This window comes from Marmota flaviventris, chromosome 5 (genome assembly GCF_047511675.1).
Source record: "Marmota flaviventris isolate mMarFla1 chromosome 5, mMarFla1.hap1, whole genome shotgun sequence".
Taxonomy (NCBI): domain Eukaryota; kingdom Metazoa; phylum Chordata; class Mammalia; order Rodentia; family Sciuridae; genus Marmota; species Marmota flaviventris.
The window spans coordinates 36,693,840-36,709,329 of NC_092502.1; the positions used below are offsets into that span (position 1 = coordinate 36,693,840).

Genomic DNA, 15,490 nt, shown 5'->3' on the forward strand with positions numbered 1-15,490 from the left:
TGTCAATTAAAGTGCTTGTACCGTTTAATTATAGGTTGTTTACAAATCAGATAACAGGATGGCTACAAAGGGATTTTCTTACTTTAAAAGCAGTTGACACATTTGGAAATGAAAAAACTAGAGCAGTCATGACACAAGGAGGCATACTCAATGAAAACCACAGCTCAGACCTCCCTTCTGAGCCCATCTAGTACCAAGCAGGAAACCCACAACCTGGCTACCCGCCATCCCTGGTACTCCTATAGGAGCCTCCTCCATTCGCTCCCTGACAACTTTCTCATTTGTTGAAAAATAAATGTCAGTGTACTATTAATCATTTTTTAAAAAGAAAAAGCAGAAAGCCATTAGGCAAGACATATTCCAAACTGCTGGTGTGATGCTGGCAGGGAGAGAAGGAGTACGCAGGCATGTCCTTGCCCTCCCTAGCCAGGGCAAGGCCTTGGAGAGGGCAAGCTGCTTCCATTTCTCACACACTTGGAACTCTCCCTTCATGTCACTTGTCCCACTGCCCTGAATGACTTCATGCATCCCCACCCATGGATTCTGGAAGAAGAATGCTGATAAACTGGCCCTTACAGAGGCCCTGCTGTTCTATGCTAACTCAATGCAACTATGAGACAAAAAAGGAGTATGGGATAGATACACAAATGTTGTCACAATGGCGGTGGGTGTTTCGAATACTGGATAGTATCCAGAGCAGCCCCAATGTCGTAATTTTTGGTCTGTAGAAGCCTGGTGAGCCAGCCGCCTTCATCCGAGAACCCCATGGACAGCATCTGAGAAAGCGACTCAATCAGCCGGGGGTCAGCCTCTGCCAAACACAATCCAGAAACCATAAGAGAACATCACTGAGCCCCACCTGACCCCAGACACAGCAGCATTCTGACCTTCACCAGCAAGCACCTAGTATCTTCTGAGGGCCAACCTTTCCATGGGATCCTTTACTCTCAGGAACCCTCAGAGTCAGGTTCAGCAAGCTTTTCCTTTATAAAGGAAGAATAAAATGTTTAGATAATAAACATTTTAGGCTTGCCTTAAAAAGGTTGGGGGGCGGGCCACTGGTGATTGAACTCCTAGATATTTTTTTTTAACCACTGAGCTATATCCCCAGCCCTTTTTGAGACAGGGTCTAAGTTGCTTAGGGTCTCGCTAAATTGCTGAGGCTTCAAACTTGCAATCTTCCTGCCTCAGCCTTCACTGGGATTACAGGTACACACCACCATGCCCGACTTATGCTTGCTTTGCAGGCTAGATAGTCTTGACACCTCTCTGCCACTAGAGCCAGATATGTAAACAAAAGAATATGCTTGTATTCCAATAAAACCACTGCCAGGCATGGTGGCGCATACCTACAGTCACAGCCATTAGGGAGGCTGGAGCAGGAGGATCACTTGAGTCCAGGAGCTCAGGGCCAACATAGGCAACACACTGACACCCTATCTTAAAACACACATGCGCACGCGTGCACACACACACCCTTTATTTACAATGATTTTTTTATGTGGTGTTGAAGATCAAACCCAGTGCCTCACACGTGGTAGGCGAGCACTTTACCACTGAGCCACCACCGGAGCCCCAACGCTGAAATTTTAATCTCAAAGTCAAATATCTTTAACTTTCTCCCAACCATTTAAAAATGCAAAAATAATTCATATATAGGTCAGTTTGCTACCCCTGTACTCTAAGGCAGAGAAGATACATATTAAAGCTCAAGAGTTGAATATGGCCTAGAGATAATTTACTCAACATCAGTATGACAAGTAGGAGTCATAGCTGGGTATCAGCTGCTTCTCTAATTCAGGGTGTTCGCTCTACAATGCTACATTCCCCACCATGCCCTGCTTTCTATGCTGTGCACTTCCCATGTTGGCCTCCACCTTATCTCCATGGGGATCTTAGCAGTGACCCCATGAGATAACAGTGCAGATGGTCCAAGTCCAATGCCAAACCCAGTGCAGGCTTCTGTTATTACATTTGACCCCAGCACTTTTTGTGTTTCTATTTTAAGACTGGTTGTCATGGGCTGGGGTTGTAGCTCAGTGGCAGAGTGATTGCCTAGCATGTGTGAAGCACTGGGTTCAATACTCAGCACCACATAAAAATGAATAAATAAGATTAAAGTATGTGTCCATCCACAACTAAAAAATAAAAAAGACTGAGTGTCATTAGGTTGCTGAGGCTAGCCTTGAACTTGTAATCCTCCTACCTCAGCCTCCCAAAAAGCTGGGATTATCAGCATGTGTCATGGTACACATATCACATCTGTCTTAACTCTTGGTCTGGTGTTAAGTTTTAGAAATTACTAAAATTAATCAATAAAAAAAATTACTAAAATTAGCTTAGTTTATTATCTCACTCAAGATGGACATGAGAGGACAAAACCAACTCCTACTTTTCTTTCATGTCAATAAACAAGCCCCAGAGTAGAAGCCATGCCATTCTTTTGATTATGTGGCTGAAATCAGATGACAGGACACTCTCAAACAAACCTGAAATCAGGGGCTGGGGTTGTGGCTCAGCAGTAGATTTGCTCGCCTAATATGTGTGAGACACTAGGTTCAATCCTCAGTACCACATAAAAATAAAAGATATTGTGTCCATCTACTACTAAAAAATATTAAAAAAAAAAAAAAAAATACCCAAAATCACTTACCTGGTGGAAGATGTGGGTACAAAGCAGCTTCCTTCAGCCCTGTGGGTCCTTCCTGGGAAGGGTCCAGAGAGCTTGGCCCTTCTGATTCTGGCATCTGTAGAGACTGCAGTTCACCTGTAGATGGGTCCACTTCTTTTGAAGACAAGTGAGTCCAGTCCTCATCTCCTCCCGAACAGTTATCAGACTCCATCTGTTCCTGGAATATGCCTCACCATGAGCATACAAAAGATATATGACAGGCAACCTGACCACACCACTAATTCCTAGAAGAGACCATGTGGATGGAGGTGGGGCTGGTTATCTGCCTGTCAGGCTGGCAAGGAATTACAGGCAACAGTGACCTACTCGCAGAAAACAAGTATTTTTTCTTTACAAAGTTCTAGCAGAAGATTCACAGAGTAAATTAATGCCACAGACATGACCCTGGAACAGTGATGGGGCCCCTCAGGCTGCATAAGTGCTGTGGATGAGGCTGAAGGACAGAGGCAGAAGGCACTAGGTCAGTCAGTTTCAGTTGGAAGGAAGGGAGCAGGCCTACCTCAGGCTGTCCCATCGACTCCAGGGCTATCTTTTTCATTTGCTCTGCCAGCGATTGTGCCATACCCTCGCCATTCCCATCTGGTTTGTTGGGCTCAGAAGAACAGCTGCTTGGCTGAGAACTACACTTGTCTTCCATGCTGGAACTTTCTGGGGAGACAGGTGTCAGGCGGCTTCTTTTCCCTCCATGCTCCACATCAATATCAACTTCAATACCTAAAGGCAGAGGAGGAAACAAAAGCTATGAAATCCCAATGACCTACCTGCAGATAAGATCTCAGTGTCTGGGCAGAGTTTGGTGGTGCACTCCTATAATCCCAGCAGCTCAGGAAGCTGAGCCAGGATTGCAAGTTCAAGGACAGCATAGACAACTTAGTGAGAGCCTGTCTCAAAATTAAAAACAAAAGATCTCAGTGTGTTGGGAGACTGTGACCTTAGGAAACTCTTACACTCCAGCACTGCATGAGGGTTGGGTCTGTGGCACTCAAGCCCATCTCAGGGGCTGACCTGCTTCTCCCAATAGTATGGTTCCAAATCCTCTTGAACTTCTAGAAATACTCTGCTGTCATCCACTATACTGGACCTTTCCCTTCTTCCAACTTAGTAAAACATTAACTTCAGTTAACATTCAAGGTCAATGAAGCCTAAAATCCCACAGAAAGACCTTGTTTTTCCTAATCAAGCAGGACAAAGGGCTGCATAGCAGGCAGGGCCAGACTCTGAGGACAGGGTGAGGGCCCAATACTACATGTGGCCAGAAGGCCCCAGCCATGGTGCTAGAGACATGACACCTTGTGTCTGCGTGTAGGGGCCTCATGACAGGACAGATACAAATTCAAACTAGTATTCAGGTCTGGAAGGCAGGCAGACCATGCAAGCTCAATGTGCAGCCTATGAGACTGGACAGGCTGCTCTCTGGGAAGGGACACAGCTCCTACAAAAAAACAACCTTCTCCTTTCTCCTTCATCCTGGAAGTGCCCTTTCTCTCTCCTTCCTATATGCCCCTGCTTTCTTTTTTTTTTTTTTTTGCAGGACCAGGGAATTGAACACAGGGGTACTTTACCACTGAGCTACATCCTCAGCTCTTCTTATATTTTTATTTTAAGACAGGATCTTGCTAAAGCTGAGTCTGGTCTTGAACTTGCCTACCTCAGCCTCAGCCTCCCAAATTGCAGGAATTATAGGAGTGTGCCATGACACTGGCCGATCATTTTATGAGTATGGAATTCCAAGTTGAAAATCATTTTAGCTCAACATTTGAAACTCACTGGTTGTTCTACTGTCTTCACGCTGTGTTCTTTCTATTCCCAAGCTTTTGGAGTTTCAGAAGCCCTTCTGTTCCCAGGGCTCTAGTAAGTTTTGATGTGGGACTTGCCTCCAGAGTCAATGGAATTACAAGCATGTGCCACCAAGCCCAGCTTGCTTTATACCTTTTTTGCATGACCTCTCCTTACTGTTACTTTAGAAGAATTTGCAGAAAGATTGGGCTGGGGGTGTATAGCTCACTGGTCCAGGACTTGTCTAGCACATGCAAGGCCCTGGGTTCAATCCCCAGTACCACAAAGAAAAAAAAAAGTTTTTTTTTTTTTTCATTCCAACTTTTCATTATGAAAAGATTCAGACAAACAGAAAAGTTGAAAGAATAGTACAAAGAACACTTATAATTTCCATCTTTTTTAAATGGGTGTAGGATGCATATCTCCTATGAAAGGATCAGAGGAATTATAGAATTAGGGGTTCCACAACTGGATAATTAAACCCTGAGATTTCATTCATTATAAGAATGTTCCAAGGCCGGGCATGGTGGCACACATCTGTAATCTGGGAGGCTGAGATGGAAGAATCGCGAGTTCAAAGCCAGCCTCGGCAACAGCAAGGCACTAAGCAACTCAGTGAGACCCTGTCTTAAATAAAATACAAGATAGGGGTGGGGAGGTGGCTCAGTGCTTGAGTGCCCCTAAATTCAATCCCCTGGTACCAAAAAAAAAAAAAATGTTCCATAGTCTGTGGCCTGCTGCCCCCAAAACCTGTATGTGCATTTATGATGAGAAAGGGCCCTGCTGCTTTGTATTCCAGATGTCAATGACTTCTGAGCCAGGAGCACTGCTGGCCTTAATGCTATTCTCATTCAGTTGGCTCTCATGGACCTGCCAAAGGCAGGCCTTGCTCTTTACCTGAAGTCACCAACTCACTACACACACACTGCCTTCTGGAAGGTCACTGCTAACCTCTTCCCCTTTGGGGGCCTCTGCTCTGGGAACTGTCCCTTCAAGGCGGTTAACACGTGAGTGACCTACATTTAGTTCCTCATAGACAAAGGAAAGGAAAATACTCATGACTTCAATATCCGAGTCCAAGCTGTTCCTTAAATGGCTCACCTCAATTAAAAATATCCAGTCATATTTTCTGGAAACTTTCCTTGGTTTGTAGAGTTCCAGGCTCCTCCCTAGGTAGGAAAAAGCCTATTCCATTCACTTCAAAGACCTGCAAAGATCTTTATTCTACTTCCAAAATATCTCTGAGCACTTCCAAAAATTACTCCCAGAGGTGCTAAGTGGGGAATCCAGTTGAGTCCATCAGCATAGATGGGTCTCAGTGGATCCCTGAGTGACCCAGGAAGCCTCCAAAACACAGAGATCCCAACCCCACCAAGACCTACTTACTGTAAACAAGGAGGGTAAGGGCCAGGGGATTGGAACTATTTCAAAGTTCCCACCTGAATCTAGACTTGGTTTTGTAACTTCCCTCAATGGCTTTTTATTCTGTTTAAGGACTTTGTTTTTCAAAATAATTTTATTAGGGCTTCAGGTGATGCTCAGTGATAAAGTGTTTGCAAGGCTCTGGGTTTAAAAAATTTCTTGCAACACTCAGGATCAAACCCCACTCACACATGTTAAATAAGTGCTCTACACCAGGGCTGCATCCCCAGCTCTTTTTATTTTAAAGATAGGGCCTAATGAAGTTGCCCAAGCTAGGCTAAAACCTGTGATCTTCCTGCCTCTTTCTCTCAAATAGCTGAGATTATATTAATAATACTTTTAATAGTTTCTACCCACCAAAATGTATATCCCAAAAAACCTTTATTGGTGATTTTGATTCTCACCATGGCTTGAGAACCAATGCTGATTTACTTATCTTCCTGAGAAGCTGTCCACAGTCCCTAAAAGCCATTTTATGGATGAACATCCTTCAAACCTTAACTAACATCTTTCAAACCATGACAATGGCCTGAGTGAGTGACAGACGGGTCTGCACTTATCTCCCAATTACAACCGATTACTGCTCTACTATGTCCTCCCCTTTGGAAGCCTTAAGAATACCAATTCTAGGGCTGAGGGTATAGCTCAGCAATAGTGTGCTTATCTAGCATGTGCTTGGGTTCATCCCTAGCATCACAAAAAAGAAAGTTCTAGCTGAGCATGGTGGTATACACCTGTAATCCCAGCAACTCAGGAGTGTAAGGCAGGAGGATCCTAAGTTTGAGGCCAGCTTGGGCAACTTAGCAAGACATTGTCTCAAAATAAAAAATAAAAAGAGCTGGAGATGTAGTTCAGTGGTAGAACACTCCTGGGTTCAATCCCTAGAACTGGAGAAAAAACAGAATGGCCTTAGGTTAGAGGAGATCTCAGTAGCAGCCATAGGATGAAGTGGCTGGTGGGGACTGGGTACCCCTTAATCAGCATTCTTTCAGACTTTGGACAGGCTCCAGGTGCAATCATGAGTTCTCTCTTCATTTGCAATCCTGGATCCATCAGAATCTCAAACCAGAAGTTGCCTGCCTTAGCCAATTCTCTTTGTTACAAAGCTTAGCCCCATAACACCTACCTCCTGGCTCTAAAAGGATGTGGCAGACGCTTCTGAAAGACTCAGAGATATTCCACGGGAGCCCATGCCTAGGGTCAGGTTACAGCAGTCTTGGAAGGGCACACTGCATTCACCCACCCCACCTACCTACTAGTCTGTGCCCACAAGTACCAGAACCTAGTATCAACAAGAGGACCTAACTCCGTTATCTCCTTTTCCCCCATACCAGCACTCTGGTAGCACTCAGGTAGCACCCAGGAAATGGTTGGGGTTTGCAAACAAAAAGGAAGCAAACATAAAAAAGCATCTCAATTAAGTACTACTCAAATCCTCAGATCCAAATGCCAAAACTCAGCTTACAGAAAATTCAGATATTTGTTCCCTACAGACAGAAGTTGAAAGCCAGCCCACCTCCATATCAGGATTATCCCATTGAAATAGTCACTAATTCCACTTCACTTGGAAAGATCAAGAATTTGTCAGGGTATTTGACCTTGATACCCAGGGTACAAAGGTTGATGTGAGGTTACAAAACCATGCCAGTAGATTGCCCATTCCTCTGCAGCATTTCTGGTGAAAGTTGAACAAAGGCCACGTGCGCACTGAGTCACCAAACCACTCAGCTGATCTTCAAGAGGAACAAGAAAGCTCACTTACCCAGAGGGCTGAGGGCAGCTGCCACGCTCTCCCCTACATTCTTGAGGAAATTCACACTGGGATCCTCCGATGAACCAGAAGCTTTTGTTTTTACAAACAAAAATATCTTTAAGTCAATACTTTTGATACCCTTAGAGTCCCAGCACCTTCATGACAAGGTCCCTATCATCCCAGGTAGTCTCCATCCTGGACAACTTGTCCCAGCAGCCCACACTTGGCACTTCTCTTCCTCCCACTCTCTGCTCCTCAAGCCTACATGGGCCACGTCCTGGGCCTCTCTGTCCTCTCTGACCCTGGTATTCCATAACCCTGCAGGATATTGACCAGGTCCTAGATATGCCACTTAAAATCAAACAAACATTCCCAGAGGATGAGATGAATCCAAGGACATAGTAAAAAAAATCAGAATGAAACCAGAATCCCAAATTTTAGAATACAAACATATTCCTAAGTTTTTAACTTTGTGATTGTGTTTTGTTTTGCAGTACTGACTTTCCTGACAGCTACCACAAAAGACGGAAGTACACATCAGAGATCCGGGGGCTGGGAAGGCCTCCCTACCTATACCTCAAGGGCATCTCAGGAGGGCAGCCTGGTAAGGCAGGAAGGGACATGCAGGTGAAATTGGTGGCCTTGGGCACTTAGGCACCTAGGTTTTCCCATTTGTCAAATGGAAATGATACTCTATTTCTATAAGACTCTTAGGATTAAATGACATTTGAGCCCCCACTGTGGGCATAGCAGGAATTCAAGACAAGGGGAAGACTTGGCTAAGGGTCCTGCAGCTCTGCTGGCCCTTCCACAGTGCACATGGGCTGCCTGGCTACTCTCCTACCATTCAAAAGCCAGTTCAGACACCAGGCTCACCTGATTCTGCCATGGGGTGGGGGCGGGTATCTCCCGCTCGAGGAGGACGTGGGCTCCAGTTTCCTGGTGGACCCATCTCCCAGCCTGGCCACCCGAAATGCCCATGTTTCAACTTCCGGAGCCAGCGGCTATGAGAGAAGCCCTGGGGAGGAGTAAGCAAAGGGATATTGCAGTGAGGGTCCAGGGTCACAGGCTCATATCACCCTGAACTTACCCCAGGGCTACAGAGGGCCTGCTTACCTCAGAATGGTGCCCAAAGGGGCTGGGGAATACAAGTTTGCTATGCTCCCTGTGCATGCCCTTCCCCTCACAGACACCACATAGGTCATAGTCTGGGCACACACTGCACTTATAGCGAGTTCCCACGACAGGCCCATTACAACCATCACAGATCACATTTGGGTGCACCATGCTGCGGGGTGCCTCCTGAGCACATGGGGCACGGTGGTCTCGCCGGCACTCCTTTTTCTCTGCAGGGAGAGGGGAGAGAGAGAGCAGTTAAGTGAGGCCTCCCTGAAGGCCTCCCCTTCCATTGTTACTATAGGGCTGTCAAAGTCAGCAAGGTTCCAATCCTGCTGAGTCTACTCAGAATTCAGGTCTTCAGGTGACAGCAATAGAGCAACCTAAGAACCTACTAGGAGCTCCCCAGGCCCTGAGCCAATTAACCAGGCATATATAGCCCAGGCAGCAGAAGAGCAGTTGAAAGTCTGGCCTTTATCTTTGGCCTTGGTCCTGACCAAAACCCCATGGCATCAGACCCCATTCCCTAGGGAGAACATGGACTCAAAGAGGATCAGGTCAGATATAGGGATATATTTACATGTCCCTGTCTTAGATAATCCTCAGTTTCCTACCCCTTCTTTGGAAGAAAGTCAAGCTCTATTTTTACTCAGCAGGAAGCACCTGGTATTGGGCAGTACCCCAGATCAGCCTTTACCTTTAATGTAGATGCGAAAGATGTCTTCCTTCACGTAGGACATGGCCATTGTCAGCTCCTCATCACTGGAAAAGGCAACCAAGTCTCCATCCTCATCTAGATTGTTTAAAAGACAGCATCTCAGGGCTGGGGATGTGGCTTAATGGTAAACACTTGCCTAGCATGCCCTGAGTTTGATCCCCAACACCACCAAAAAACAAAAACAAAACCAGCACTTGAGCTCCCAGGCTTCTCATCTGGACATAAGTTACTGAAATGTGCTCATGCCAGTGCTGAAGGGTCACTTGTGAGACTCTAAACTTTGAGCCAGGGGAAGCAAAGGCAAGAGACAAGATTGCCCATTTTCTCTGCCACTACCTAGACAGTTAAGTGCTCTAGCCTAGAACCTGGACACAGCTACATGCAGAAGGCAGAGCACATGTACACAGAAGCAGCAGCAACAGCTATCTGCCTGCCATTCAGCCTCTAGGCCAGCTGATCCTTCAGAAAGATGCCCCTTCAGTCCACACCTAACCAGGCCCAGGCCCATCTTCAATTGTGGGAGATCCCTCATGCCCTGCTCTTGAAAGTCCTTTCTCCAAGGCCTTGGGCTTTAGGAGTAAAAGAGATTACCCCATCTGCCTGCATCCCCCCCTGAACAAAGCTTTAAAAAAAAAAAAAAAAAGTATTGTTATATGGTAAGTACTTTTATGTTAGCTCAAATGATTTTAAAGCATCATCATGCAGGCCAAACCACACAATATATCTGAAGGCTGGGGTGGGCATGGAGATATACACCAGCTACTAAAGAAGCTGGAGCAGGAGGATTACTCGAGCCCAGGAGTTCAAGACCAGACTATGCAACATACTAAGACCCTATCTAAAATACAACCACCAAAAAAGACTAGGTTTACATCTGTAGGCTGAGCCAGGCCTATAAGCCCCAGACAACAATTATCTACCCTGAGAACAGGGGCAGCCCCAAAAGATGGAAACAACCCAAGTGCCAACCAGCTAAAGATCAGATACACAAAATGTGGCATATCAACACAATGGGATATTATCCTATAACTGTGGAACTTTTTTGGAGGGGAGGGGTGGGAGGTGCTAGGGATTGAACTCAGGGACACTTTACCATCCCCAGCCCTTTTTTTCATTTCTATGAGTCAGGTCCTAGTTGCTGAGGCTGGCCTTGAACTTGAGTATCCTCTTGCCTCAGCCTCCCAAGATGCTGGAATTACAGGAGTGGGCCACAGCCCTGGCTCAGTGAACACATTTTGCTTAAGTGAAAAATACCTTTGCAAGACTCCATTTTAAGACTTCATTTATATAAAATTTCCAGAGCAGGGAAATGAATAAAGTAAATTAGTGGTTGCTTGGGGCTGGGAAAGATGGGATGATGGGGGATGACAAATGAATAAGATGGAGTTTATTAGGGCTGGGGCTCAGTGATAGCGCACTTGCCTGTGCCTGGCATGTGTGAGGCACTGGGTTTGATTCTCAGCGCCGCATATAAATAAAATAAAGGTCTATCAACAACTAAATAAATAAATATATGGAGTTATAAGGTGATGAGTTTTCTAATACTGATTCTGATGGCTCTACAAACCTGAATCCTAAAAAAAAAAAATCCTCATAGAACCATACGCTCTAAATGGGTGAGTTATATGGTATGTAAGTTATAACTCAATAAATTATCACACAGAAAAAAATTTTTTTTCAAGAACAGAAGGAGCCTGGCAAGTACAGCCCTTCTGAGGGAGGTCCCAGCACCGACCCCACCCAGGGGCGGGCCTTGGCCTGCCCCTTCCAGCCACAACAACATTCCCTAACCCCACCTCCCCGCAGCCATCGACCACACACAGCAAAAAACTTGAGTTTTTGGGGGGTGTCTCAAGAACGTTTTGATCGCCTCCCTCTCTCCACAGCCTGTATCAAACCTGGCCACCGGCGTTATGCGATCTGTCCCCGATCTCTCTCCCATCGTCATGCTGGAGCCCGCCAAGCAGGAGCCCACAGGAACAGGCCGCACTACCCTGACTCCCTCGCACCCACACGCTTGTTTACCCTCAGCCCCTCCTCCACGTCTGCTCTACCCCGGCTCTTCCGGGGTATTATCTGAACCCACCACCTGGCGTTAGCAGGACCAGACTAGGCAGCGAGATGTCAGTGTAACCTGAGTGTCTGCCTGACCACCCTGTCCCCACGGGGAGCCAGAGAGGACGCCCCGGCGCGTCCTTGCCAAGATCTGCAACATCATGGCGGGGGGATGGGTGACACCTTGCGCCCCCAGGCCTTAAAGCCCCGCCGGGAGAACCTGGCCGCACCCAGTCTCAGAAAGGGTCGGCACCGAGCCTTGGTTACCAGACTGACACCCGAAGCCCAACTGGCGACCCACGCAGGCCACCGCCCACCCAATGAGTGGCCAAGGCAGTCCTCCGCCACGGCCCAGTACGCATCCACGAGAAGGAAGGAGGCAGTCACCCCGGCCCTCGCCAGCGTCACCGCCCCCTGGCCCGCTCACCGCGGTAATGCGCCTGGAAGCCACCCGGACGCAGCGCGGGGAACAGGGCGGCGACCCGGCTCAGTAGCCGCTCGCAGGGCCCTGGGCCGGCAGCGGCCTCGGCTTCCGCCTCAGGCTCAGGGCTGAAACAGAAGCTGAAGCGGCGGATCTCACGCGCTGCTTCCTCCTTGCCCAAAAGGTAGGCCTTCACGGTGAGCGACGCCATTACCACAGATCTAACAGCAGGAACACAGCTGGGTTGCGACTGTAGCCGTCGGCGTGCGTCTTTTATAGAAAACGCGGGCGGTCACGCCCCTCTCGACCTCCTGGGGGTGGAGCCTCTATGCGTCTGACTCCGCCCCCCACAGTCGGGGCCGCTGCGCGTGAGCCTCCCTGCCTGGGCCCCGAGCTCCCTCGCCTATCTTCTGCCACCCCCTCCGGATCTCCCAGGCCCACTCATTGCCATCCCCTCTCTTCACTACCCCAAATGTATGGGGGACCCCAAGAGTCCTTCCCCGGTGTCTATACCTGGGTGAAGAGATTGGCTGGGGTCCTGTCCCATGCCTTTCCCAGGCCTGGGCCTGGCAGTGACTCAGCAATGTAGTCCCCAGGCCAAAGGGGATGCCCAGGCTGGATACCAGAAGGCTCATGGGCAGCACCATGGGCACAGCACAGCTGGCTCCTAGTGTGCTCTCCCCACACTCCAGTGTTGGGTGTCTAGGGAGGCAGTTCACTGCACAGCCCACACCATCCCCCATGACCATCCCCTAAATGGGTTAAGGGACAGACCCTCAATTCAGGAGCACCAGAGAAGTTCCTAGGTTAATAATGGGTTTGAGAGGTACTTTGGGGTAAATGTTGGTGAACCCCCCCACCCACCCACCTCTGGAAAGCCAGAAAGAGCTTCCTGGAGCATCAGTGATTACCAGCTGTTCACTATAGCCCAGGACTCCTCATAGGCATTCAGATTCCCACTTGTGAGCACTGAGTTCAACCAGCAAGTGTGGGCTCTCAGGCAGCCAATAGCCCTCTAGCTTTGAACCAGGAAAGCTGTTTTATGTGACCAGTTTGCAAGGCCTGGAGAAGGGGGGGGGTGGGGTTGGAAGGGTGTAGGCAGAAAAGGAATGGCACCCTAGGAAGTCTCCAGAATCCTGTGAGTGGGAGGTCAGACCTGCTGGGTCAAACTCATATCTTTTAGGGTTGGGTTTATGGGACCAGAAAAAATTCCAGAATTGGGGAAACCCAAAGACCAAACGAAGGCTAGTCTGGTGTGAAGGTGATTTACCTGTGGGAATACAACTGGGGCTTAGTCACGTTTTACTGCTCCTGCCCAGAGGGATCCATAGTGGGCAAGAATTTGCACCCATGTCAAAGAAACTTTGTAGAAAGGATGGTCCCTTGGGCTGGGGATGTGGCTCAAGCGGTAACCGCTCACCTGGCATGCATGGGGCGCTGGGTTGGATTCTCAGCACCACAAAAAAATAAAGATGTGTCCACCGAAAACTAAAAAAGGATGGTCCCTTTTCAGGCCTTTCTTGCATCCAGCTGTAGGTCTCTTAGTCTGCTATACCCACTACCCTGCAGAAAGGATCAGGGGACAGGGAGGGGGAACCTGAGCTGAGGCTGAGGCCTGAAGACAGATGCCTGCCAACCATGACTCAGCAGTCTAGAAGCCTAACAGCCTCAAAATCTCAGGCAGGCCAGGCTTCCTGCCCCAGCCCCTAACTTGAGCCCCTCAATCTGAGTGGGTAGGGTACACCAGGAAAGCCCTCTGGCTCCATGGAGCCTAGCTTTCAGGAAGGGCTCAAGAGGTCTTCTGTCAGAAGAAGCAGAGTGACTGGACTTCTTTGTTTTCTTTGGGACTGTGGTAGGATTTCAAGGAGAGATGGAGAGGTTCAGGGAGAAGGGTGTCTGGAAATGGGGTTCTGGGAACTGGCCTAGAGACCCTTGGCCCCTTAGGATCCCCTCAGCTCGGGCCCTTTCCAGCATGCCCTGCTGCTTAGAACATCCCCCACCTACCCCTCTCCCCTGAACTCCAGTAGCCAAAAGATAAACAAGGAATCGCCTGGGGAACCCCCTGGCAGGGGCCCTCTCTGCCTGCCCTGCGGTCAGGTGGCCTTGCAGGATGAGTCAGTGTCCCATGACCACCGTCATCGTAACAGGGGGATCCCCGGCTTCTGCCACTCATCTCAATGACAGTAGGCAGGGGTGAAAAAGGGACCCAGAACCTGGGGGGGTCTTTGGAAGACCCCAGAGGAAGATGAGTTCTTAGTGACCAAGGCTTGCCCCAAACAATCAAATGCGATGCGACTGACATCTCATGTATTTTCCATTCCCGGGATGGGATGCAGGAACCCCCACCCCAATCTCCTCTGTGTCCTCTAGCCCCTAGAACATGGCATGGACACCTATGAAAGGAGGAAAGAAAGAAGACTGACACACAGGTCAGACAACATGCTGTGTTGCTGTTACCACTGTTTACCGGTGAGGTGACTTGCTTCCCCAATGTTGAAGTATAACACCAGAGAAGCACGCTGAGGCAAGGTTAGAGTGGAAAATAGCTGCTTTATTAAAGGACAGCAGAAAAGACTTCTCCCGGAGGAAGAAGGGAACCCAAGAGGTAGAATCCGTGGAAGGGCGAATGTATTCCCCTTTTTATAGCTAAAGTCTTCATCTGGTCCCCTCCCCCATTCCTGTCCTTTGTTCTGTTATCTTTCAGTGCTGAAATGTAAGTGGGAAGGCCCGAAGGGTCGGGTACAGGTGGGCCAAAGAAGTAATCTGGGCAGGAAGGACTTTGGGGTCAGCATCTTCAAGTTTGCTGGGAGCTGTTTCATTAACATTTCTTTGGGATGGGCTCTGGGCCTTGAGGACATTAACATTCCAAGAGTTGTTCTGGTTTTCCTGGACTTCATTCTCAACATGGCCTTCATTTTGGATTTTACTCGATATTAAACCCGATTTACCTAACTACAGTAACTACCTATCTTTAAATCTGGCTTAATTGCCATCGTTGGGCAGGTAAACAGCCTCATCTTTCTTCATCTTTTATGCCAGGAAATGTTCTGAATAGTCTATATAAGTTAATTCACCTGCTCCCAAGAGGTGAAACCATGTGATTAGTTCTGGCCAAGGGCCTGAATGCCTTCAGGCCACGGCATTTATTTATTTGTCAGTGCCAAGAGTTCTAGAGCTTCTTTCTCTTTGCAAGGGAAGCCTGCAAAGTTCAGGTGGCTATTCCTGTAACCTGGGCAGCAAAGCCCCCCAGGGGACCCTTCATGGATATACAACTTTGAGAAGTATAGTTTTACTCAAACACAGAAATTTGGGGTTGTTGCAGCAGCATAAGTAGGCCTATCCTACCTGATCATTACTCTCATTTTGCTTCCAGGCAAATGGGAACAGAAAAGATCAAGTAACTTGTCCCAGGCCACACATCCAGGAAGTGGTGAAGACAGGATTATGAACCCAGGCAGGGTGTCTGCCTAGTCCACTTTGGACCTCAAGTAAACACAGTTTTCAAAACTATCCAGAGGCCACCTGAGATAGGAATTT

The 15,490-nt window shown here is 48.0% G+C and overlaps 1 protein-coding gene across 2 annotated transcripts; it reads right to left on the minus strand.

The window, feature by feature from the left end:
- Positions 1–6: 6 nt before the first annotated feature.
- Positions 7–12,209, minus strand: Sqstm1 (sequestosome 1). 2 transcript variants are annotated; one of them, XM_027953317.3, is made up of 8 exons: positions 11,960–12,208; positions 9,457–9,552; positions 8,760–8,989; positions 8,520–8,661; positions 7,653–7,733; positions 3,192–3,406; positions 2,654–2,849; positions 7–811 (listed from the first exon to the last, which is right to left on the minus strand). In XM_027953317.3, the coding sequence occupies exons 1-8, from the start codon at positions 12,162–12,164 to the stop codon at positions 654–656; spliced, it is 1,323 nt and encodes a 440-aa protein (XP_027809118.1). In that variant the 5' UTR covers positions 12,165–12,208; the 3' UTR covers positions 7–653. The 2 variants fall into 2 exon arrangements, with proteins under 2 accessions (XP_027809118.1, XP_071468246.1); XM_071612145.1 differs by lacking the exon at positions 7–811 and adding an exon at positions 818–983 and having other exon boundaries at positions 11,960–12,209.
- Between the last annotated feature and the right edge of the window lie 3,281 nt (positions 12,210–15,490).